General features: G+C 40.1%; 1 protein-coding gene across 1 annotated transcript in view; it reads left to right on the top strand.

Annotated features, from left to right (window-relative positions):
* BANP (BTG3 associated nuclear protein) overlaps window positions 1-24,809 on the top strand; it is a 262,228-nt gene extending 237,419 nt beyond the window's left edge. Inside the window, exons 12-13 of the mRNA XM_050922613.1 lie at window positions 18,195-18,338; window positions 23,998-24,809. Of these exons, the coding sequence (XP_050778570.1) occupies window positions 18,195-18,338; window positions 23,998-24,069 (216 nt within the window). The 3' untranslated portion in view covers window positions 24,070-24,809. The remainder of the gene's footprint in view (window positions 1-18,194; window positions 18,339-23,997) is intronic.
* The last annotated feature ends 252 nt before the right edge of the window (window positions 24,810-25,061 follow it).

Here is a 25,061-nt window from a genome sequence, read left to right as displayed (position 1 = left end):
GTTTTTAAATGGAAAGGAGGAGAGCAGAGAATGTAACTGGGTTTTATTATTATTATTATAGTTTATTATTAATTAATTTATTATTCACAATTATTATTATTTATTATTACATGCATTTGTATGGCAACCATCACCATGTTACTTGGCTTAAAATGAAGTTAAAACTTTTTCCGGGGTTCACAGAGCTAATACCCTACACGTACCCAGTGTACAGTCAACTTCTGGAACTCATTGCCAGGGGATTCTGTGAAGGCCAAAAGTATAGCTCAGTTAAGAAAAAGAATTAAATAAGTTCATGGAGGATAGGTCCATCAATGGCTATTTGACAAAATGGTCAGGGATCCAACCCTATGCTCTGGGTGTCATTAAATCTGTGACTGCCAGAATCTGGGACTGGAAGACAGGGGATGGATCATTTGATAATAACCCTGCTTTGTTCATTTGCTCTGAAGCATCTGGAATGGGCAACTGTCAGAAGACAGGGTCCTGGGCTAGGTGGATCATTGATCTGATCCAGTGTGGCCATTCTTATGTTCTTATCCTTCAGCAGCAAGACAGACTTCAAAAGGAAAGAGATGAGAAGAATATTGAGAGAAGGCTAGATAAAAAGAAGCAAGTGAGGCTGAAATTCAAGTCAGTGAGAGGACAGTGGTATAATAGTGCAAAGCTCTGTGTCTGTGTTATATTTCTAAGCAGCACACCTCCATAGATTGTCGCTGCTGGGAAGAGGGATAGTGTGGGTTTTTGTGTGTGGGTGGGGGGGATCTGTTCGTTTTGTTTTAATTCATTTTATCTAATCTGCCTGCCTACCTGCCTAATATGTTTATCACTGTGGTATCCATATACACCGCTGCCTTGATATAACGCCACCCAATATAACATGAATTTGGATATAATGCAGTAAAACAGCGCTCCGGGGGGGGGGGCGGGCGGGGGGCAGGGCTGCGCACTCCAGGGGATTGAAGCAAGTTCAATATAACACGATTTCACCTGTAACGCGGTAAGATTCAGCGTTATATCGAGGTAGAGGTGTATTTAGTATCTGAAATAATCAATTCTGTTGGAAGTGAAGTTTCTGTTTTCCTTAGTTTAGCCAACTTCTATTACCTGTTCTGAAGCAGTGAGAAGGGATGTCAGAGAAAAGCCCACTGGAATTGGGAAAGAAAGTTCATTTTTAGGACAGATTGTTTGTTTAGTTTTTCACTACAGTTCCTTTGTTTTTAAGGTCAGTGGCAGGTAAGAATTATAGAATTGAACTGGTAGTCCAGAGATCTTATGAACAGCCAAACAAAGACTGGATTCTTCTCACTAGCTAAGGTTTTCACACACAACTCTTGGTTTTTTAGTGTTTTATGATATAAAACCTTCAGTCTTTTGTCTCTCTTTTTTAGCATTTGCGACATACTTGATCCAGGAATTGCCATGAAATGTGTAAACATGTTAAAGTAAAAATCAGGCTGACTGAAGTGTCCAGGCATTCAGATAATTTACTGAACTCAAGCCGTTTTAATTGTTTGTATTAGTGGGGAGCATGATCTATCGGTTAGAGAACAAGACTGGATTTTATTCTCGTCTCTGTCACTGACTGTCGGTGTGACACTGGGCAAGTCACTTTCCCTTTCTAGACCGTGATTTCTTCATGTGTAAAATGAGGATAATAATATCCACCTTTGTAAAAAGTACTTTGAATATCTTGGATTAAAAATGCTCTATAGGCCCAATCCAAAAGATGGAAATACTCCCATTGAGTTTAGTGGGCGGTGGATCAGGTCCTTTATTTGCAGTGTTATTATTACTGTAGCAAGTAGAAAGTCAGAAGATAGTTCTTTTGGTATAAGCCATTTTCTAATATCTTTTTAATTTTGGTATTAAGGCAGGGATATACAGTAATATAGCTATATAACCTATTGCCTGTGAATGAAGAAAAGAATTTTCTGTAATGCCTACATGGAAATTACATGGGTGTTTGTTTAATATATTTCATCCAGTTGAGTCTTCCTCTGAGGAGAGACTGTCCTTCTCTGATTATTTGCATTGTCTTATGAATACAATGTGGTGGCTTTTCTTCTATTTGGTGGGTCCTCTTGTCATTTGATATAGAGAAAGTGTGAAGTAATGTGGAGGGGGTCAAGTATGCTGAGCTGTGACTGAATTTGGATTGATCCTCTCTTTGGCTCAACAAATTGAAAATAATATACTGCACCATTATCGCTGCAGTTCTAGGTTCTATTTCCAAGTTCTTCTTCAATAAAAAGGATGGATCAAGTCAGGAATTTTCCATCTCCACTCTCATCCATTCATGTTGTAATCTTAGAAGCAGGGCAGTAGGCTGAATAGACGTTACAAGAATTATTTTATTTTATTTAGAATAGAATCTGTAAACTTTGAAGACATTAAGAACTTTCCCCTCACTCCCCTCTTTGAAATTCCATTCTGGGTTTAATTTAAGGTTAGGATTTTTTTTTCTTGTTTTCACTTTTACTCTTTCATTTGTCCAATGGGTGCTTCACATGGTCAGTTATCAGAGGGGTAGCCGTGTTAGTCTGGATCTGTAAAAGCAGCAAAGAATCCTGTGGCACCTTATAGACTAACAGACGTTTTGGAGCATGAGCTTTCGTGGGTGAATACCCACTTCTTCAGATGCAAGAAGAAGAAGTGCATCTGACGAAGTGAGTATTCACCCACGAAAGCTCATGCTCCAAAACGTCTGTTAGTCTATAAGGTGCCACAGGATTCTTTGCTGCTTTTACATGGTCAGTTACACCACTTTCAGTAGTTAAGCGTGATTTAATCAGATCTAAGACAATAATTAATATAATTTGTGCAGTGGCTGGGGAACACTAATAAATCATAGTCAGCATCAGATTATTTTGTCTTTAATTCATAAATACCAGACTTGTTTTGAAGTGTTATAAACAAACAAACTGTGGTTGGGCCTGGAATACAAATGTGTAAAAAGGAGCACAGAAGAGTTCTGTTTGTTTACTAGTTTTGAAAGAAGGCTGTGGTCTCACTTCCAAATCATAAAATAGCCTAGCGTGCTTGATATTGCATATGTAGCATGTTGACACTAGAATTCCCTTCTCTAGAGCACAAAATGCACACAATATTGCTCATACCTGTGACATGTTACCTACTAATATGAAGTTAAAAGACACTTTTGATTGCTGCTACTGTATAATCTCAAGGAAACATGCCTGTTAAATAAATAAAAAAAAAAGTAAACCATGAGATACATTTATTTTATTTGAACTACCGTAGCAGTTAGGGGCACCAGTCATGACCAAGGACCCCCACCGTGCTAGGGGCTGTACAAACAGAGAACAAAAAGATAGTTCCTGCCCCAGAGAGCTCACAATCTAACTATAATACAAGAGAGAATAAGATGAGTAGAGATAATTAGATGGGGGAATACAAGGAAACAATGAGACAGTATTTGTCAGCATGATAGGCAGTGCTATCAGCCCACCAGTGGCCTAACTCTTGAAAAACCTGTGTTCCATCCTGTGACTTACCATAAATAAACCAACTTCCTTTTTTGCAAAAGTAGAGGTGTAAACCCCAGTGTTCTAACCAATTCCATTTTGTATAACTACATTCCTAAGATGTTTGAAATGTACTAAGATTTTCAATTACCATTTTAAAATGCATTTTTAACAGTTAAAGTATTTAGAATGAGACTGCAGTATATCTTAGCCTCAGGTAAGATTTTCCTTCTCTTCAAGATTCTGATAACTTTGTAAGATGAAAAATATGTTTGGTATTTTCACCAATATGGCAATAGGGATGGTAGATCTATTTATGAGATAGGAGATCTCCTACTGTACACATCACTAATAACTTGAATGAAGAATATTTGAAATTATTTTATTATCTTTTTTGCATGCTATAATGTTGCTGCTTCAACTACATTTCCAATGGTCAAGCCATTTTTTTGACCAAGGCTTTCTTGCACTGTGCAGTTCGCTTGTTCTCACAGCTATTGCCATAATATATTTCATGTCATTATTGGTTAAACACATTGTGCACAGTGTATTCTTTTCATCACCAAAATCCTCATTATCTTTAGTGTTGTCTTTGTTACTCTTATCAATGTGGATTCACAGTGAGTCTCCTAAACAAATATGCTGACAGAGAGAGGTGGGAATTGAACTTAAATGCACTGACTTTATATACTGTATACAAAAATGAGTTCTGTAATGCGGAAAAAGTGAGAAAAATGCAGGTGAATAGGGGGAAAAAAGTTTCACTCAGTAGAAAAAATTGAGATGGATGATGCATGTATAGGGGTTCAAAAAAAATCAGTGAATGGAAATGTTACAGTATCTTGTTTTAAGTATTTAGATATTTTAATAGGCCAAGATATACACACAAAGCCATTCAGTTCATGCAGATTTACAACAGGTAGTTAACAATGCTTTATTACCATCAAGGAAACAACTTCTGTTTCCTTGTTTAATACTCCAGAGTGAGACTTTGGAATTTGAATAAAAGTTGATGTGATAACTGCCACAGTTTCAGTTTAACTGCCCCTGTGTTCCTCCTCTGTGGTCCACCAAAGGCACCCACTGCAGGTTTTCTGGTCCTAGATGTCACCTCTCTTGGGTGAAGACCTGCATCTCCCACCCTTCCCACTGGGGATTTTAAGGTTATACAGATCCATGCCTTACATGATGATATCCCTAAACTGCCTAAAACGTCCAGCCTCTGCACTTTACTTCCACTTAAGGGCTATGAGTCTGAGCACTGCATTGCCCATAGTTATAAGTTACCACACAGCTCCTTCCAAGCAAGCACAATTATTTTATGGTAAAAGCATTACAGAAAAAACACATTAAAACAATAAAGGAACTAACAGGAATGCTAAAGAGTTTACTAGAGGTCACCCCCAACTCCAGCCTAGGGATCTAGTAGGTTTTAGTCCTTCAAAACCCACAGCTGGGTTTTCCCCATGGTTACAAGTTAATCCAACTTAGATCCAGAACCCAGGCTGGGCAGATCAACTGTTTCTTTATACACTTCAGGCTTTGATCTTGGCCTCCTGTAACAGGTAATCAGCAGACAAACACTCTTTTCTCGTGGTGTAGTTCACAAGGCTGCATCTTTGCATAAGCAGAGTTGGGGAATTTGTATTAACCTCTCCCTAGGGATTCCCAGTATTGTCCCAAAAGTCCACACTTGTCTGGCACGTTTTCAATAAAGTGTTTTGAATTCTCAGGCAGGGTTGGCAATTTCCTGGGAAAAACTAGTTAAGGACAGAGTGCTGGTAAATACCAGCTTACACTGGGAATAATAAAATTATTATTAGACTATACTAATAAAAAGTATTGCAAAATATTTAGCAATTTGATAATACTTTTGCAGTAATATGAACTGTTTACTTTTCATTAAAAGAAATAGAACAAAAGAAAAGCCTCAATCTAAAGCTATATGCTGTTGAGTTGGCTACCTCAAATAGAAACTGAAACTTCTGAATCTGGGAATCCCCTTTCTTTGTTTATCAATGAAAATTTCATACAAACAAAGAAGGGGAATTCCCAGTTCCCAAAGTTTCAGTTTCTGTTTAAGGAAGACTCCAAACTAACTGTCCAGTCCAATACTCTGTCTCTTGATGTCACTGGCTGGATTGCAGCTGAACTCCTGGAGTACAGTGACTCAAATCCAAATATCTCAACATGAGCAAAGGTAGAAGACCACTTGCCCTAATTCACAGCTATTTTGAGAAAGTCCATGAAGATGGCAAAGAGATTTTTAGATGCAGAAATAGCAAAGAAAAAGTGATTGGAAGGCAGACCATCTGAGGAAGCATTTTGTAAAATACAGTGGGAAGAACAAAGGGATGCAAGAATCACTGCCTTTGGCTAAACATATGCAAGTATTAGAATCAGAATCTGAGGATGAAGGTGCTGATAATACTGCATTACCATTGCCGACTACACCAAAACAAAGTAAGATTCAAGTCAGCCAAAGATGAAGAGGAGGAATTATCATGATTTTTCAACCACAAACAGATATCTTTGTAACAAAAACAACTATTTAACTGAAACAAAAATTGCAGAATTTTTATGGTGGTAATATTCTCTTTTCTGTTATTGAGCACACAGTTTTTCAAGGAATGATCAGCTGCCTCAGGCTAGGTTACAAAGCACCCAACCAAAAGCTGGTAGTAGGTGAACTGTTAGATGCCGTTACTGATGGCTTGAGGGTGTAAGTACACAATGAATCACATAGAAAAGCAGTTATATTGATACAAGACGGCTGAAGTAATATGCACAATGACTCACTAATAGTTAACTGTGTGCAGATAGGGAAAAAGCTGTGGTTTATGTATCAGCTGTTGATATTGGAAGCAATAAGAAGATTGGAAAGTACTGTGCTACGCTGGCAAGAGAAGTCAAGGCATTAGCAAATAAACTGCATGGTTGTGTTCTTAAGAGCTACCTGACAAACAATTTGGAACTGGATGATGAAACTTTGGTTACGTATGGATGTGTATCACATTGGCTCAACTAGCTTGGACAAGACCTTGCACCAATTGCTTTCATGAAACATGTAGATTTACAAAAGTATTTCCATAATCACCATCAACCTGGAGCCTGGTTAAAAGAAGGCATAGGATCTGTAAAAACCAAATTCCTGGTGACGCATGATGGAACAGTCAATGAACATGCCTGGAAACATACATTAACAAACAGCCCCATTCTCTCAGAATTGTGAGGCTGAACTTGAAGATAGAGTGATCAGTATAATTAATAATCAAGGGATTTATGAAGAAGCAAAGAACTTGATCAGTCAGTTGAAACCAGTTGTTGTGGCACTGACACATTCCAAAGGGACGCATCACCAGTTGCTGCAGCATGCAAAATATGGTTGCATCTACTGAAAAATGAAGATCTTATACCACACAAAGCAAAAGCACAAAAGAGATTTCATGAATCATTTACTCCTGTACACAAGTTGAACAATCTCCTTTATCCAAAATACACAGCTGAACAAGGAGAAATTGTCAGCTGAACAAGGAGAAACTGCAAGGCAGTGGTTGCTCATCAAAAATCCTGACTTTCTGCCATATTTACTTGCATTTAAAGTAGAAGAAGATCCCTATCCAGAATCAATATTTTCACCATTATAAAGGAAATGGTTTCTGCCTATAACATGGCTGAAGAATGCTGATATTCCATTTGGCTTCACAGAACTGGTGGTGCAATTGCATCAATGTCCAGCAAGTCCAGCAAGCCAACTTTGGATACATCAATTCAAAACTGAGGAAATAGGCTCATTCTGTTCCACTGCATCAAAGCTAGTCTTCTGTTGCAGAATGCTGCGTGCCCAAATGGACCTGGACTGGTAGTCTGCAGCTCCGCACGCTTCTGATTGCTTAATGCTTCATGCCTACAACTCTGCATTATTGTTGTTTTAATATACTCAATTTTTTTATTTTTCTGTATATATTGAAAACTGAAATGACTCATGGCATGCATACCTTCCTTGAGAGACTGCCAAGCCAAAATATATAGACATTCCAATGTTCAGTATTATAATTATATATATTAGTATTACACCAACTGTAGTTTTTTTTGTTCGTACAATCCTCAATTAATCTCTGAATCTACTGCCTTTTGTAACCAATTTGAATATGTAACTAAAACTAAGTGTAATATGGTGTGCATTTAATGAAACAGTTTTTAAAATAAAAAATGCCTTAAACTAGGACTAAGTAGTTTTCCTGGGGTGGTAAAAATCACCTTTGGTAAATACCATGCCATCCCTGCTCCCAGGTCTTACATCTGTGTGTGCGCCCTCCCCCCCCCCCCGAGAGGTTATATACAATCCTGGCCCACAATAATATATAAATTTAATTAAAATAAGGTTTTTCAAGGATATTGCTGGAAATTGCCATCTCTGTCACAATAGCATCACAGCATCTACACAACAGTGAGACTGAATCAAGGGAAAAATTGTGAAACTGGGTTATTTTCTGAAATATTGGTGGTTAGCCATTAAAGCTGTTTATCCAGATGTTTTAGAACACTGCTATTTTATGGTTCTGTCTGTGAGATTTTATGACTTGGATACAACGGATTAATATGAGTGATTTCCTTTACTTCTGAATTCATGAAGACATTGCACAAATGTAGTGCCAGAAGAGAGGAGAACTTTTTTTAAAATGTATTTTAGCAATTTATTATACTGACCTGTATAAAGTGACATTTTAAAAGCCATCATCTTAGGGATAGATATGCATTGCATTTTTTTCTGCATGAACTGTAAAGAACTGTCATAGTAACTCATTGGAAGCATGGTTTATTCTTAGTGTAGGAAATTTTTTTCTGATTTAAACACTTCTTGTGTATTACAGGAAGGGCAGGTGCAAGTCTATGTATTTGTTGCTATAGTGAGTGGAATCTTTGTCAGCCAAGTAGATGACTGCAGTGTTGTGATAGCCATGTTGGTCCCAAGATATTAGAGAGACAAGGTGGGTGAGGTAATATCTTTTGGAAGTTGGTCCAATAAAATATATTACCTCACCCACCTTTGTCTCTTTAAGAAGATGGCTGATATTTATTCTCCGATACACTTAAAAAAAATTAAAAAGTCTGGGACTACTTAATCTCAAACAGTACTATTGGTTAGATTATCTTAGAAGCATTATCTATGGGATTAGTAACTGGTTAAAAGATAGGAAACAGGTAGGAATAAATGGTCAGTTTTCAGAAAGGAGAGAGGTAAATAGAGGTGTCCCCCAAGGGTTTGTACTGGATCCAGTCCTATTCAACATATTCATAAATGATTTGAAAAAAGGGGTAAACAGTGAGGTGGCAAAATTGACAGATGATACAAAACTACTCAAGATAGTTAAGTCCCAGGCAGACTGCAAAGAGCTACGAAAGGATCTCACAAAACTGGGTGACTGGGCAACAAAATGACAGATGAAATTCAACGTTGATAAATGCGAAGTAATGTACATTGGAAAACATAATCCTAACTATACATATACACTGATGGGGTCTAAATTAGCTGTTGCCACTCAAGAAAGATCTTGGAGTTATTGTGGATAGTTCTCTGAAAACATCCACTCGATGTGCAGCAGCACTCAAAAAAGCTAACAGAATTTTGGGAATCATTAAGAAAGGGCTAGATAATAAGACAGAAAACATCATATTGCCTCTACATAAATCCATGGTATGCCCACATCTTGAATACTGCATGCAGATGTGGTTGCCCCATCTCAACAGATATACTGGAATTGGAAAAGGTTCAGAAAAGGGCAACAAAAATGATTAGGGGTATGGAATGGCTGCCATATGAGGAGAGATTAATAACACTAGTACTTTTCAGCTTGGAAAAGAGATGACTAAGGAGGGATATGATAGAAGTCTATAAAATTATGACTGGTGAGGAGAAAGTAAATAAGGAAGTGTAATTTATTCCTTCTCCTACCATATGAACTAGCGGTCACCAAATGCAGTTAATAGGCAGCAGGTTTTAAACAAACAAACAGAAATATTTTTTCACAAAACGTAGTCAACCTGTGGAACTCCTTGCCAGGGGATGATGTGAAGGCCAAAACTACAACAGAGTTCAAAAAACAACTAGATAAGTTCATGGAGGATAGGTCCATCAATGGCTATTAGCCAGGATGGGCAAGGATGGTGTCTCTAGCCTCTGTTTGCCAGAAGCTGGGAATGGGCGATAGGGGATGGATCACTTGATGATTACCTGTTCTGTTCATTCCCTCTGGGACACCTGGTATTGGCCACTGTTGGAAGACAGATTACTGGGCTAGATGGACCTTTGGTGTGACCCAGTATGGCCATTCTTATGTTCTTATGATGGACAATAAAGAAGGCCATTGGATTATGACTATAAGGCAGATGCTGACTCAAATTATAACCTTCTGAGATTCCTTCCTTGGACTGATCAGTGAAATAGCCAAATTGGAAACAATTCTGTAGTTAATAGGACTCTAGGAATTCGGTTTAAAATTAGGGGAAATTAATATGCGCTTTTCTACCATCTTGACCTCCACTGAGGGAAACAGGCACCTCTGATCCCCCCAGATTTGCATGAATAGAAGGTGATAAAAAAGAAGATATTTCTGTGTTATAAACACCTATACCACAATCACATTTTTATCATTCTTGATGTACTAAGAAAGAAGCCTTTTCCTTAATGTCTGTTCTTTTAAATTTTGGAAAGGAAAAATTGAAAAAGAAATAGGTCCCAAGAGAGATGACTGAATTACAAAGTTACCCAACAGAAAGGTATAACATGAAAAGTCTTTCTCATTACGTACTCTGAGTAAATCCAGTATAGAAGGACTCTCTGTTAAACAGCAAGAAGTATTCCATGTAGATATTGATACGGAGAAGTGGCAGATGGATTTTTAAAGCACAAAGCTGTGTTATTGCCAATAAACTTGTCAAAATTCAGTATAAAATAACATAAATGATTACATCCCCTCCAAATTATACACCACTAAAATGAGTAGTACTAAAGCTTGCTGGAAGGAATGCAATCACAAAGGTACTGTAGAACATACAACCTGGTACTATTCTAAGCTTTGAATTTTTTTCATGTAGTATAATTTTTATAATATAAATATTATGGAAAAGGGATGTAGCAGTCCAATCACCCACCCAATTCTGGGGTTTGGCCACCAGCGATAACATGTACAATGTCGGAAATTGTCAAGAATTGCTGGTCTTGGCATAAATTCAGACTGTGAAGTGTCTCCAGTACAGCATATCACATGGTTACAAAATATATGGCATGGAGAGGAAACGGATAAATTAACATAGTCCTTTAAAAACAAAATCAAGCAGTCTTTTACAGTGTGGTCTCCTTGTGCACCTCAGCACACCCAAAATCCCTGTGAGATTCTGAAAATAACCCTTGAGGTCACTCTAAGACAGGAGCGGGCAAACTACGGCCTGCGGGCTCGATCCAGCCCAGAAGCTGTTTTAAGCCTGCTGGGTCAGGGCCTAATCATGCGGCTCAGCCCTGCTCTGGCGCTCCAACCGGGGCGCTGGGTAGGGGCCACACCATGCTTGGGGAAAGTGCCGCTCGGAGCACCCCTGAGCCTCTCCCCACTCTCCATCTCCCTGCCCCAGCCCTGTTCCCCCTCCCGCTCTCCAAGCCCCTCGATCCCAGCCTGGAGCACCCTCCTGCATCCCAAACTTCTCATCCCCAACTCCTCATCCCCAGCCCCACCCCAGAGCGTGCACCCCCTCCCCCACCCCAACTCCAATTTTGTGAGCATTCATGGCCTGCCGTACAATTTCTATTCCCCAATGTGGCCCTCAGGCCAAAAAGTTTGCCCACCCCTGCTCTAGAAGGTCACCTCCTTTTATCCCTTACGCTCCTCAGGGAATTTCTAACTTACCCACTCCTCTGTGACCATCCACCTGGACACAACTGAGAAATCAAATTTGATTATATAAATAATAATTTATATAATTATTTGTTCTTCGTTCTCTTTTGTTGGGTTTTTCTGCTTGTTAAGTTTGTTTGTTTAAATCTGCTCATCGGTGTGGTTTGAAAAGTTTATTGTACAAATTACAGCATATGGAAGCTAATGATTTCAGCATTTGGTTTAGGTTTAAACAAAGAGATTATTGGGGAGACATCATTGATTAGCTATGCCTAAAATGTATTCTGACCTCATAGTTCTCCTTAGAAAAGTACATACTTAAACTGTTCTGTAATAAGTAAGATGGTTTCTGATTGCTCAGAGCCAACAATGAACCTAACCTAAAGCAGTCAGCATGCAGATCTATAATGATTCATTGTGTACAATCAGTCATTAGAAATAATTATTAAATCTACACATTTATTATACGGTAGGAACACAGTGTAACAATATATTGTCAAAAATGTCTTTGGCTGTGAGAATGACTATCTTGGCTTTGTCTCCTTATTTATGCAGCAGCAAGAGGCCATTCTTTTATAAGAATGTTCTATTCCGTTGACATTATCACAAAACTAGGCCAACCAATTCAAAGCCTCTACAATAGCCACTACTAGAATTATAACCTGTTCATTAGTTATCACCGCTGGCCCCACTAAGGTATTACATTCAGCAGAAGAATAATAGCTGTTAAATAATTTTGAAAATGTATATAGATGTAATACACCTCCCTAATTACTAGGGCTGTCAAGCAATTAAAAAAATTAATCGTGATTAATTGCACTGTTAAACAATAATAGAATAGCATTTATTTACATTTTTTTATGTTTTCAAATATATTGATTTCAGTTACAACACAACACAAAGTGTACAGTGCTCACTTTATATTTATTTTTTTATTACAAATAAAAAAATACCCCTTGGCTACGGACATGTCCAGCTCCCCCGGCTTCAAGAGATATGCTTCCTGCAACAAAGCCATCCCTATCTCAGATGGTCATTCATAGTGTGTATGCTGTTTGGGGGAGCCTCATGTACCCTCAAAATGCGGTCACTTTAATAAGCTTAAAGCGCAAATCCGCAAGGACAGGAGATCAAACTGAAACTGCTCCTCTTAGAAAACTCCTTCAAACCTTTGTCTGACCCTGGCCAGCAAAGCTCTTTAAAACCCTCAAGGGAGAAAGGTAAAACAAACAAATGGCCAGCTTCCTCCCCCCTCAGGGGCTGCTCCTCAGCAAAGAAGTCTCAAGTGACTTCCACCTCACAAGTGCCCACCGCTCATTGGCTCAGCACTTTTAAGTCTGCAAGCACCTCAGGCACGGCTGCTCAGCTTCCTGGTGCCGAGGCTCAGGGCTTTCAGCTGCCCGCCCCCTACAGCTCTCCCTCGGCAACCTTTGACAGCACAGTGCCGAGAGCACAAACGGCAATCATGGCACCGCCGTTTGATCTTGTGGAGCCCTTTCTCACCCGCTGCAGCTAATGCTCCCTGCACCAAGCCACCTCATGTCACCTGCCTGCCCGACAGTGCCCACGTCCTGCGGCACAGTATGCACCCCCAGTGCAACCTCCAATACAGCAGCTGCCTCCACAGACTCTGCCTACACCAACAGCAGCAGCACCCATTCCACTTCAGTTAACCCTTACTCCTCTCCTGCCTTATCATTCAGCACCTCGAGTCACTGCAGCACCTCAGTTTTTACATCCAGGGGATTTAAGAGTGTCACATACCCCTCAATCTCTGCTACTCAGCACCAATCTATCACCAAGACCTTCAGCCCCCTATCTGCAGTATTCCCATACCGCTCCAAGCCTCTCAAGTGGAGAAGAGGAGGAGGAGGACGATTACCATATGTTTTCCTCACAATATTCCTCGCAGGTTTGCTTACCTACAAGTGGGAGATGCACTGTACCGCACTCCTCCTAGCCTAGTGGCTACCCACACTAGTAGGCAACCCCTGGATGGGACCACCTACCCCCTTTCCTGGGCAATGGCCACACTGGGGTCCATGGAACTACACCAGTGCACAATTGAGTGTTCACCGTGCCGCCTGTAGAAAAAATGTCAGGCACTCCATGATGCTTTCTTACAAGGATAGGCAGATAAGACCTGAAATAGCCGCTCCCTCTGCACAGGACATATCTCCCCATCTTACAGTGATAGCACCACAGGAGGCCACGGTGCCCTCACCACCTACCACTACTGATGAGCTCATTTACTTTCAGGAATTATTTAAAAGGGTAGCTGATGAACTCAAGATTACCCTGGAGGAGGTACCAGAAACCCACCATGAACTCACCGACATATTACAAGCTACCACCTCATCCAGAATAGCCCTACTAATTAATGGGGCCGTCATGGAACCAGCTAAAATTATCTGGCAGACCCTGGTCACGATAACCCCCTCTAGCAAGAGACTGGACCGCAAATATTTTGTCCCATCGAAGGGTTGGGAGTTTCTATTTACTCACCCATCAACCAATTCGCTAGAGGTTGAAGTGGCCAACCAGAAAAATAAGCACCAGCCTTTCCGATTTACCCCGTCTGACAAGGAGAACAAGAGACTGAACTCCTTTGGATGCAAAGTGTATTCATCTTCCACTTTGCAATTTCGAGTAGCGAATTATTCATCACTCTTAGCAAAATATGACCACAAAAATTATGCTAAAGTAATGCAATTTATTGATAATGTGTCAGAAAACAAACAACAACAATTCAAAGCAGTGGTGTCCAAGGGCCAGTTGATCTCCCACACAAATCTTCAGGTTGGTCTTGATTCAGCTGCCAGATACATGGCCACGGCCATTGTCGTGCGGCGTGCCTCATGGTTTACGTCTTCCTCCTTTTCCAAGGAAATACAGAGCACTGTCCAGGATCTTCCCTTCGATGGGGACAAGCTCATCATCTCTTCAACCAATGAAGTCCTCCGTTCCTTGAAAGAATCACATGCCACACTCAGATCTTTAGGCCTCCAGCCACCTGCCACAAAAAAGAGGCAGGACATATATCAGCCATACCAACAGCCACACTACCATGCTTTTGTGCAAAATCAACACTTCAGACAATATGGTACGCAGCAACAACAACGCCATACACCCAGAACCCAACAACATCGCCCTCCGCAAATGACAGTGACCCACCCTCCTGCCTCAAACAAACAAATCTGAAGCCTTGGTCAAGGGTACAGAAAACCTCCCACCCTCTTCAGCATCAATTTCAACCATCCATTTCTTTGGACACCATCTGCACCCATTCCTTACCAATTGGGAAGCTATCACTATGAACAGATGCATCCTGGAAATTATCAGATCGGGTTATGCCTTCCCCTTCCTCTCCGTGCCCTCTACCCATCCTCCCACGTAGTCCCTCTTCAGGGATCCCCTCACGAACAGTTGTTCCGTCAAGAGGTACAACACCCCGTACAACTAGGAGCAAAAGAGTGGGTACCAGCTCTATACAGAGGGAAAGGATTTTACTCCAACTACTTCTTGACAGGAAAGAAAAATGGCGGATGGTGCCCTATCCTTGACCTTCGACACCTAAACAAGTTTGTCAAGAAACAGAGATTCCGGATGGTTACTCTCTCAATAGAAGAACACTTCAACCTCTCTGGCCATTCCATAACAGATTTAAAGGTGGCAATTTTTCCCAAAACCCCACGCTAATGCTTTTGAAATAGCAGTGCACATTCTTTATGTGTGTAGAGCGCTATCCTTTTACCTGGATAGAACAAAACCTCTGTTTAGGAAAATACCCAAACTTTTAGTCTCTATCACTCAGTGATCACAGGGAAAAGCTATCTCTACCCAGAGACTCTCCAAATGGACTGCAGACTGCATAAGTCTCTGCTACCAACTGAAGCACGTACAACCCCCGACATCAGTTAGGACACACTCTACTAGAGCCATCTCCACTTCCACTGCCTTTCTCCGTAACATCCCGCTTTCTGACATATGCAAGGCAGGTACCTGGGCATTGAACCTCACCTTCGCCAATCATTACGCTCTCGTGCACACGCAGCATGCGACTCCAGGATGGGTAGAGCGGTCTTGTCAACAGCCGTCTTACCTGATCCAACGTCCCAACCATTCTAAAGGATGCTACTTTTCAGTCACCTGTAGTGGAGCACCCACCGGGACATCTCTCTCTCTCGAAGAGGAGGTTACTCACCCTGTGCAGTAACTGATGTTCTTCGAGATGAGTGTCCCTATAGGTGCTCCTCCCCTCTACCTCAGAATCTGGAACGGACTCCCTTGCAGAGAAGGAACTGAGGAGCCCGGGCCATGCATGCGCTATTCAAACACTGACAGCTTGTGAGGCAGGCACAGCGTGTGCGCGGCCCGTAGGGGTCCTGCTGTAGAAATCTCCGATCAAAGGCATTGGGAAGCACGTTGACCTGAAGTGGAGCACCCACAAGAACACTCATCTTGAAGAACGTCCATTACTGCACAGGGTGAGTAACCTCCTCTTCACGTGGCACTGTTGTAGCTGGTGTTACAAGATATTTATGTGCCAGATGCGTTAAAGATTCATGTGTCCCTTCATGCTTCCAACACCCTCCCAAAGGACATGCGTCAATGGTAATGAGGAATTGTGCTCGATAATGATCCAAAGTAGTGCAGACTGATGCATGTCCACTTTCATCATCTGAGTCAGATGCCACCAGCAGAAAGTTGATTTTCTTTTTTGATGATTCGAGTTCTGGACTTTTCACATTGGAGTGTTGCTCTTTTAAGACTTCTGAAAGCATGCTCCACACCTCATCCCTCTCAGATTTTGGAAGGCACTTCAGATTCTTAAACCTTGGGTCAAGTGCTGTAGCTATCTTTAGAAATCTCACTTTGGTATCTTTTTTGCGTTTTGTCAAATCTGCACTGAAATTGTTTTTAAAACGAACAACATGTGCTGGTTCATCTTCCAAGACTGCTATAACATGAAATATATGGCAGAATGTGGGTAAAACAAAGCAGGAGACATACTATTCTTCCTCAAGTAGTTCAGTCACAAATGTAATTAATGCATTATTTTTTTAACGAGCATCATCAGCATGGAAGTATGTCCTCTGGAATGGTGGCCAAAGTATGAAGGGGCATACAAATTTTTAGCATATCTGGCGCGTAAATACCTTGCAATGCCAGCTGCAAAAGTGCCATGCGAATGCCTGTTCTCACTTTCAGGTGACGTAAATAAGAAGCTGACAGCATTATCTCCTGTAAATGTAAACAAATGTGTTTGTCCTAATGATTGGCTGAACAAGAAGTAGGATGAGTGGACTTGTAGGCTCTAAAGTTTTACATTGTTTTGTTTTTGAGTGATGTACATAACAAAACCCCCAAAATTTGTAAGTTGTGCTTTCACGATAAAGAGATTGCATTACGGTATTGTATGAGGTAAATTGAAAAAAACTGTTTCTTTTGTTTATCATTTTTATAGTGCAAATATTTGTAATAAAAATAATAATATAAAATGAGCTCTGTACACTTTGTCTTATGTTGTAATTGAAATCAAATTATTTGAAAATGTACAAAAACATTAAAAATATTTAATAAATTTCAATTGGTATTCTATTGTTTAACGGTGCAATTAAAACTGTGATTAATTGCAATTAATATTTTTGTGTTAATCAATTGAGTTAAGTGTGAATAATTGACACCCCTACTACTTACCTTTTCCAAAGTGATTTTAAGAATGTAAAAAATTGCAAATTTTGTGAAAATATGGCCTATGGCATTAACAGCACTGTATATCCTTGTAAGCTAGGGATCAGATACCTGGTCTAGTCACAAGAGCCAATCATTCCTGCAAAGCCTTTCTCCTACCCCATATTGTGGGCTTTAGGATACAGCTGTAATAATAAATGAAGCCAAAGGTTTTTATGCAAACATAAAATCTAGCAGAAAAAGCCCCAGCTCTGGTTAATTACAACACAGCACGCTGGTCACTGGCTGCAGGGCTCTATTTCCTCCTCTCTTCTCACTGAGCAGTTTATGTGGAGCTTCTGGGTTTCTTCTGGAGGTGTCATTGGGCCATTAGCCCCCAGTGCTGCTTTATTACCCTCCCCCCGTACACTTATAGGCGACCTGGGCAGAGATCTTCCTCTGACTATTGGGATTCAGGCAGGGCCTACACCCTGATTGAAAGGCCACTAGAATAATGGACATGCTCCCATTGACTTGGCTGGGCTTTGGATTAGGGCCACAGAACAGCATGATGTAAACACCAGTGTTCCATTTTGTTTCTCTCTTCGGAATGTTGGTGTAACCCCCACTAGGCTGATGGGAATTGGGTGCACTCGTTACAAGGAAAATGGGTTCAGCAGTTATAGGAAGCAATGTGTAAGTGCTGCATAACAGCCTCATTCTGTTTGTGTTAATCAAAGGTGATTTTATTGTAATTAAAGAAATAAAACCCAGAGTATTTAGCATAATCCCTTGGGATAGTTTTGTACCGTCACTAGTGCTATTTTGTATTACAGAATCATAAGAGAGGTAAACGTTTCCAGGTATGTTGGCTGTTAACCATTTCACTAAAAAACGGAAGGAATCCAGATTTTATAAAGCACAACAAAGTGCTTCTGGTCTAACTGTCCTTCAGTATGAATACCATATTCTCTTGAAAAACCTTGCAATTTAACTTAACCATTATTGATGGATAGTTTTTTGGTGGGGTTCTTTTTTTTTTTTAGGTCTCATGTCTGTTTTGTAGTTACAGATGTTTCACAATGTTCACAAGGCCTTTGTAACTATGGTTGTTTACAGGATATTTTCTGTGTTGGTTTGTCTGCAGGTGTTACAGGGTGCTCAGTTGATAGCTGTTGCCTCTGCAGATCCTGCATCCGGGGGCGTAGATGGATCCCCACTCCAAGGGAGTGATATCCAGGTCCAATATGTCCAGCTGGCGCCAGTGACAGACCACGCTGCTACTAATCAAGTATGTATTTTTTCCCATTTGAAAGTACTTAAAAAGATGCAAATACCTGTCAGAATAACTATATTTCTGTCCACAAATATTCCATTCCCTTAGGGTTTATAATATGCAGTTTCTCAACTCTAAAAATGTCTCCTACAATGAGTGCCTCCATTTATAAACAGCCTTTGACTATTCCTGGCCTTGTTCCTATCTCTGAGTCCTTGCTTGATTGCTCCTAGAGTATAGTCATTTTAGTCATCATCATTTTCCTGAATCAGTAAAAGAGGCACACCGAGCTGATAGGACAGGGGGAAGATGTTTGCCTGGAGTCATAATAGGAAAGCTTCTTTCAGCCTGAGGTTCTCAAGTCCAGTGTTCTTGAAGGGTGCCTGCCCTTCCTGCCTGCAGTTCAATCATTTTCATCTACTGCTTGGTTCCCACATCAGCTGCAGTGTTAGCAGTTATGAGCAAACACTTGAGGCTCTCCTTTAAAACGGAGGCATTATCCTTCATGCCAACATGAACATTCATGTAGCTGGCTATAGAAAACTCTTGTTTTTCTCAGGAAATATAAAGGTACTTGAACTCAGCAGTGATCTCAGGCCATCTGACTGCAACCTGACAGTCACTCACCATGAGTACATGCCCAATTTCTCATCCACTCAAAGCAGTGACTGACGCTGATGGCAACAAAATGAGGCTGGTCTCAAACAGTGTCAAATTTTTGAAGGTAGTTGTTTTACTCCCAAAACTGCTCAAAGGAGCCCAGAAGGAATGCAAACTGAACTGCCAGTTATGACAGCAGTGCCACGAGCTGGCTCCAGAGTTGTATTTTGTCACCATTCCTATTGTAAACCCCTATTTTGTGGGGCTCTCTAAACTGACTGCAAACATTGACTATGGGCAAAACATTGCTTTGTCAGCTCTCTGAAAAAGAAAATGGTGCATTTTGTAAGTTAAGATGTTCTCCATAGTGTGTATGTGTATTGAAGGTTACTAGTTTGACTGGCTTGTTTTGGACTGTTAAGATTAAAAAATCGTTTCGTTTTACAAACCAAAGTCCTGCTTTTTTGAGGGCCTTCTGAGAGCATCCTGGACTCAAATTGGAGTGAATGCAAGTTGAGGTTGCTCAGCATCTTCAAGTTATGGGAACAAAAGAGTTTTAAATGGCCTGACTTTTACATGAATTTTGAATACAGAGGTATAACAAGCAAGGCCTGCTGCTGACAGTGTATTCTGTCATGAGTGGAAAGAAACCCTTCCAAGTGTGCTGGAAGTGTGCATATGCAGAATGACATGCAAGAGCGATAAGCCTTTACATGTAACCTGAAGCTGGTCTATTGTGTCCAGGAGCCTTCTGGTGTTTTAAGGCCACCGTAAAAAATTATAAAAAATTATAATAGTGATTATGCATTTTTATTTATAGATCCCCTGTGCCTGAAGGCCTCTGTGTGCCTAAAATAATATAGCCAGAACTATTCCTTAACAGAGAATATGTGGCCCAATAAATTATCAAACCAGTGTTGGAACAAAATATTCCTGTACATTCTCTGCCCGTAACGTACAATAAATAAGGACAAAAATAGCGTTTTTACTAATGTCCACATGGCTCTTCCAAAGCAAAGTACACTTAATCTTAAGGCAGAAGCATCACAGAGAAAACATATGAAAACAAAGAAAGATCCCACACGCGTACTAAACATGCTAGAAATTGCCCATCTTCCACATGAGGAGGCTAGTAGTACAATATCCGTTCCAACCCTTCAGCAAGGGTTGGAGTCTCCCCTTGTACAGAAGATCCCATCTGTTTGCTCACTCAAAATGAAGGCCCGAAGTCTGTTTAAATTCAGAGAAATATCTTTCTTTGTCTCTTGGTCTCTGGAAAACCAAGTTTGAACTGGTATATGCAAACCACCTCAGGGCATGGTATCTCTCTGGAGTTGTTTACAGTCTTCGGTCTGGTCTACACTACAGACCTATATCAGCATAGCTACATCACTCAGGGATGTGAGAAATCCATCCCCCCAGAGCAACATAATTATACTGAGCTAGCCCTCCATGTGGACAGCGCTATGTCAGTGGGAGAGCTTCTCCTGCCAAGAAAGCTACTGCCTCTCAGGGAGGTGAATTAACTAGCATCTTCATTAAAGCACTACAGCAGCACAGGTGCACCGATGCGGCATTTGAACTGTAGAAGTGCCCTTACCAGCTCATCTTAGTCTGTTTTGAGTTCCTGGAAGAGCTGTGGTAACCCTCCCCTATGGCACAAAACACAATCATACATACATCATTCATAAATTTAAAACAACGGTCCCCAAAGATACTGCATGGGATTGCAGGGTCTATCACAAATGTCACAGACAATAAGCTTCTCAATACGGGGCTCTTGCCATATTTATTTATTTTAAACCTTTAAAGTGCCATGCATACTTCTGGCTTGATCCAAGTAATAAAATACTGCTGCATCACCCATTCAGACGTGCTCGTTCATAGTAAATTGCCATTGCAGATCTGGGCCCCCAGAGTGTTCACTTAAATCACTTCCCATTGAATTTGTTTGGGAGCTGTTTTTTTGTGACATTATCATCCCTCTCAGCTATTAGATCTGACAGGCAGTTGGTTGTCGAGTCCAGCCGTTAACATAGGCATCTGTCTCCCACACGATTGGCAACCGCAAAAGGAGTCACTTTCTTTCAGAGACACTTTGCACTGTGTTAGGTTTTAACATTGTGGCTAACCACAGAGATTTATACCAAGTTGTAGATAAACTGAAAGGAATGTAAAACAAGAGGGGCATGGAAAGAAATGCAAAAAGGCTAAAAATAAGTTCACAGTAAATATTTCCTAGTTTATGCAGACTAAAAACTAAGGAACTATAAATGTAAATTAGTAAAACAAACCTAATATTTGCATCACTTTAAAATGTATGGATTACTTATGAACTCATAAACAAATAACCAGTTTGGCTGAAATGATGGAGTGGTCCTGCATAACTGGAAATGAACTGATTGGATAAAGGGAAAAATATTAAATGCACATCTTAGCTCAGTAATACAGCAGCAAGCTGTATTATTTCTTTTTCCAGAAAGTTCTATGCAGAGATATTTTTATGGTCTCAAACATTTTGAATCTGTTTATGTATCCAAGCTTGTCAAAAGTGGGGCTCATTGTTGTCCTCCAGGGCCAAAATCCAGTACCCTGCACAAATTCCAAGTTGAAAACATCACATGTGAACACCTACTTCAGGTCTGAAAATCAGCCTCTAATTTCTCATCTTTGTGCCCTCCAAACAGTGCCTTATTGTTTATGGATGCCGGGTTGCACATGTCAAATTAGAGGCAGAAATGAGGCTCCTTTGAAATTAATCACTCCTTTGAGTTGAACTGAAGCAGATATGAATGCCCTGATGTTCAATACTAATTTCAGTTTATTCAAGTTTTGTATTTGCAAGTTAATTTAAGTCTGACTGGTAATTTGTGCTCACAAATCAGGTACTTAGACATCTAACTAATAGTAGGTCAGCGGCACATTGCAGGGACAGAATTGCAGCCGCATGTCCAAAGGTCGAGTTGAGATCTGGCAGATATTCAGGGCCTAGAAGTAGTTTGCATGCTTTCATGTCCTGATTTCATTCTTTACTTATAGAAACTCTAAGGATTCTTGACTTATTAATTTGCAAGAACAAAATGTGGTAATATCACACATTATTTTTTTCACTGAAATCTCCTGATTGGGGATCAAATTTGGTTAACGTGGGGGGAAAACCACACAATGCAGCTCACTTGCAAGCCCTTCAAACAGTCTCTTACTTCGGGCCTGATAGCCTGAATTCTGGATATATAGTCAGTGCTTATGTTATAGATTTTTTTCCCCAGGTGTTTAGGTGGTTGCTTTACAGCTTAGCTGTTGACAGGCTGTTAGCATCATTCTTCTGATTGGCACTGTTATATAGGACAAATAAATAATCAAATGACTCGTAGAATTCCACATGAAAAAAAATTGTAGCTACATGTAATTACTGGCAACAGAACACAAAAAAGCAGGCAAGAATTAATTTCACAGTGAATCCTTAATTTAAGAAGAAAGCTTTGACAAGTTGAACCTCACAGTATTTTTATTTGAATAAGCCACTACAGTCCAGCAGTGTTTGGGTAGGAAAACCATTAGCTGTGTTTCACCCCTGGTTTCTCTGAAGCCCCATCCCAAGTGTTGATGCTAGTTTTTCCTTATTAGGAGAGAGAGGGCAGTAAATAGGGTGCCAAAAAGTATCTTTTCCTGTAATGGCAGTGCTGCTACTCTATTGCTCTTGCACCCTGTCCTGTTCCCAGAGCATCAGTTGGCTCAAAGTACAATTTATATGGCAATCTAGGTTTGCTTTGCTTCATGCAGAATCTCTGTCACAAACCCCTGAGGCTCTCCACATTAGCTACTCACTTGGAGGCCTCACTTGACTGGACCAATATGTGAATAACTCACATTCTTAATACAAACATCTTTTTTTTCTTTTTAAGAGTAAATCAATTGTATGGGGTTTTGGTTTGTTTTTCTTTTAATCCTGTTCATACTGTCTCCTCTCTGTAGGAATCGAGAATACTTTGCCACCTTTTAGAGGGAAAAGGTTAATTTCCCAGAAAACACCAGGATTATTTACAGTATTTTTATTCTTATTTGACCTTGTTTATTTGGTGTGAAATGCACCTGTCTTGTGTTGTCTGAGAGCCCCAGGAGGAGTATACAAAAGGCCCATTGTACACGATAAAGGTGGAATGGTACTGTCCTAAAACTTATATAAACTCCCATTTCAATTCCAGTGTGTGCCTGAGCCACACACAAGTTTTGGGTTGGTGTAACTATTTTGGTTAGGGTTTTGATTTTTTTTATTGAAATGGTTATACTGATACAACCTTTAGTGTGGATGGAGTTATACCGGTATAAAGGTGCCTTTTAACAGTAGAGTGTATTCTCCTTCCCATACGAACATTAAGCACCTATATATCCGTGTAAGTGCGGCCATCCTGGAGGGAGAGCTGAGGGTGGTGTACTGCTTAAACTTTACTTGTGTGTGTATGTGTGTGTGCATCTTTTTTTCACTTTGCTCTGGTTTAGGTCCCCTTGATCGTCATCCTTTCCAGCTTCTTTAAAAAAATTGGGATTTACAATTTATTTTCTGAGCAGCTTCCTAAGTATTTTATTTCTTCTGGATGGTATTTTACCAAAACTCATAACTTGGGTTGGCGCTAATGGTTCTCCTACATTCTCTGCCCATCTTTGGAAAAATAAACTTTAATTTTGGACACATTAGGAGGATCTGGTAACTAAGTGAGATTTATATGTGGGCAAAAGGAAGATAATAAAACATTTAGCATCCAAAGAGATACAGTGTTTTAATAACACTTTGCATTTTTATTAGCTTTATGTTTTTCAAAAAGCGATACAAACATGTACTCAGCAGTTTTCCCTATACTCCTGTGAGCCAGGTAAGTGACATTAGCCCTTTCTCCCAGCTGGGAAGGATGAGACGGTGAAGCAGCCAGCATAGAAGTCCACATAGCAAGTCAGTGGTGGAGCAGGGGTTAAAGATCTTGAGTAACTTGCGTTTAGCATCTTCTTTAATGCACTTGCGTTGAGAAGATAATATGAAGTAAAATATAAATTCATTTTTTTGTGTTTCTTTCCATAGAGCACAGATTCCCTTCAGTCAACTATCCAGCCAGAAATGCAGATAGAACACGGAGCAATCCAGATCGAGTAAAGCAGGGATTGTGGAAGCTTCATAGATCCAGATGCCAGTGACCACAGTCAGAAGCTAAGGGTTGCTGCCCACATACAACAACAGGAGAAAGGATGTGAACATCAGACTAACAGACATTTTCATTTACGTCTCTTGTAAATATCACTGTTCTGTTGGTCTGTTTGTTTTTACACACATGGCTAGATCCTCACCTGGTGCAAATCAGTGCAGCTTTGACTTCAGTTGAACTACATCACTTTACACCAGCTGAGGAGTTGGCCCTCTAAATATACAGGTTCATCCCTTAGGTATTTAAGGAAAAATATTCCCTCCATGAGAAAAAAAAAAAAACCTAATTAATCAAAACATTAAAACCAAATTAATGTTTTATCCCATCGTTTCTTCTGTGAATCATACCACTGAATGTCCGTAGCTCTCTTATCAAACACATTGCTGCTTTGCAGTACATGCTTTATCACATATAGAAATCAAGAGCTCAAATATTTTTCATTGTTTAAATGGCTTTTTTATTTGCTAAGGTGTTTATAACAAAAAAAGAAAATGTTTAAAAAAAGAAAAAACCGATACTGCAAGTATTAGCCTTTTGCTGGTGATTTCTGTTCAGTGTAATGAAAAATTGTATTTGCAGAAGACTAACAATTTTGTTTGTATTGTTGCTTAACTACTTTTCTAAGGAAAAAATTCTATCAAATGCTGTAATTATGCATTTCTAAAGAAACAAATAAATGTGTATTTATGAACAGCGTAATTTCCCTCTTCCTTCCACCCCCCATTGTATGTCCTTAGCTGAAGTTGCGTATCTTAGGTTGACACCCCCAGTGTAGACCTAGCCTAAGTAAAGTCTACAGGGAAGACAAGGTCTAGTCTTACTTTGATCCCACCAAATAGGCATGATGCTGTTATTAGCCAAACCCTGGTCTATGGATTTGCAGTGACATTTCATCATGGGAAAAATTTAGTTTGTTCCAGTGTGAACCTTTCTGAGCTTCAGA

This window comes from Gopherus flavomarginatus, chromosome 14 (assembly GCF_025201925.1).
Source record: "Gopherus flavomarginatus isolate rGopFla2 chromosome 14, rGopFla2.mat.asm, whole genome shotgun sequence".
NCBI lineage: Eukaryota > Metazoa > Chordata > Testudines > Testudinidae > Gopherus > Gopherus flavomarginatus.
The sequence above is the reverse complement of the archived record's forward strand: the minus strand, read 5'-3'. Positions and strand labels throughout refer to the sequence as shown.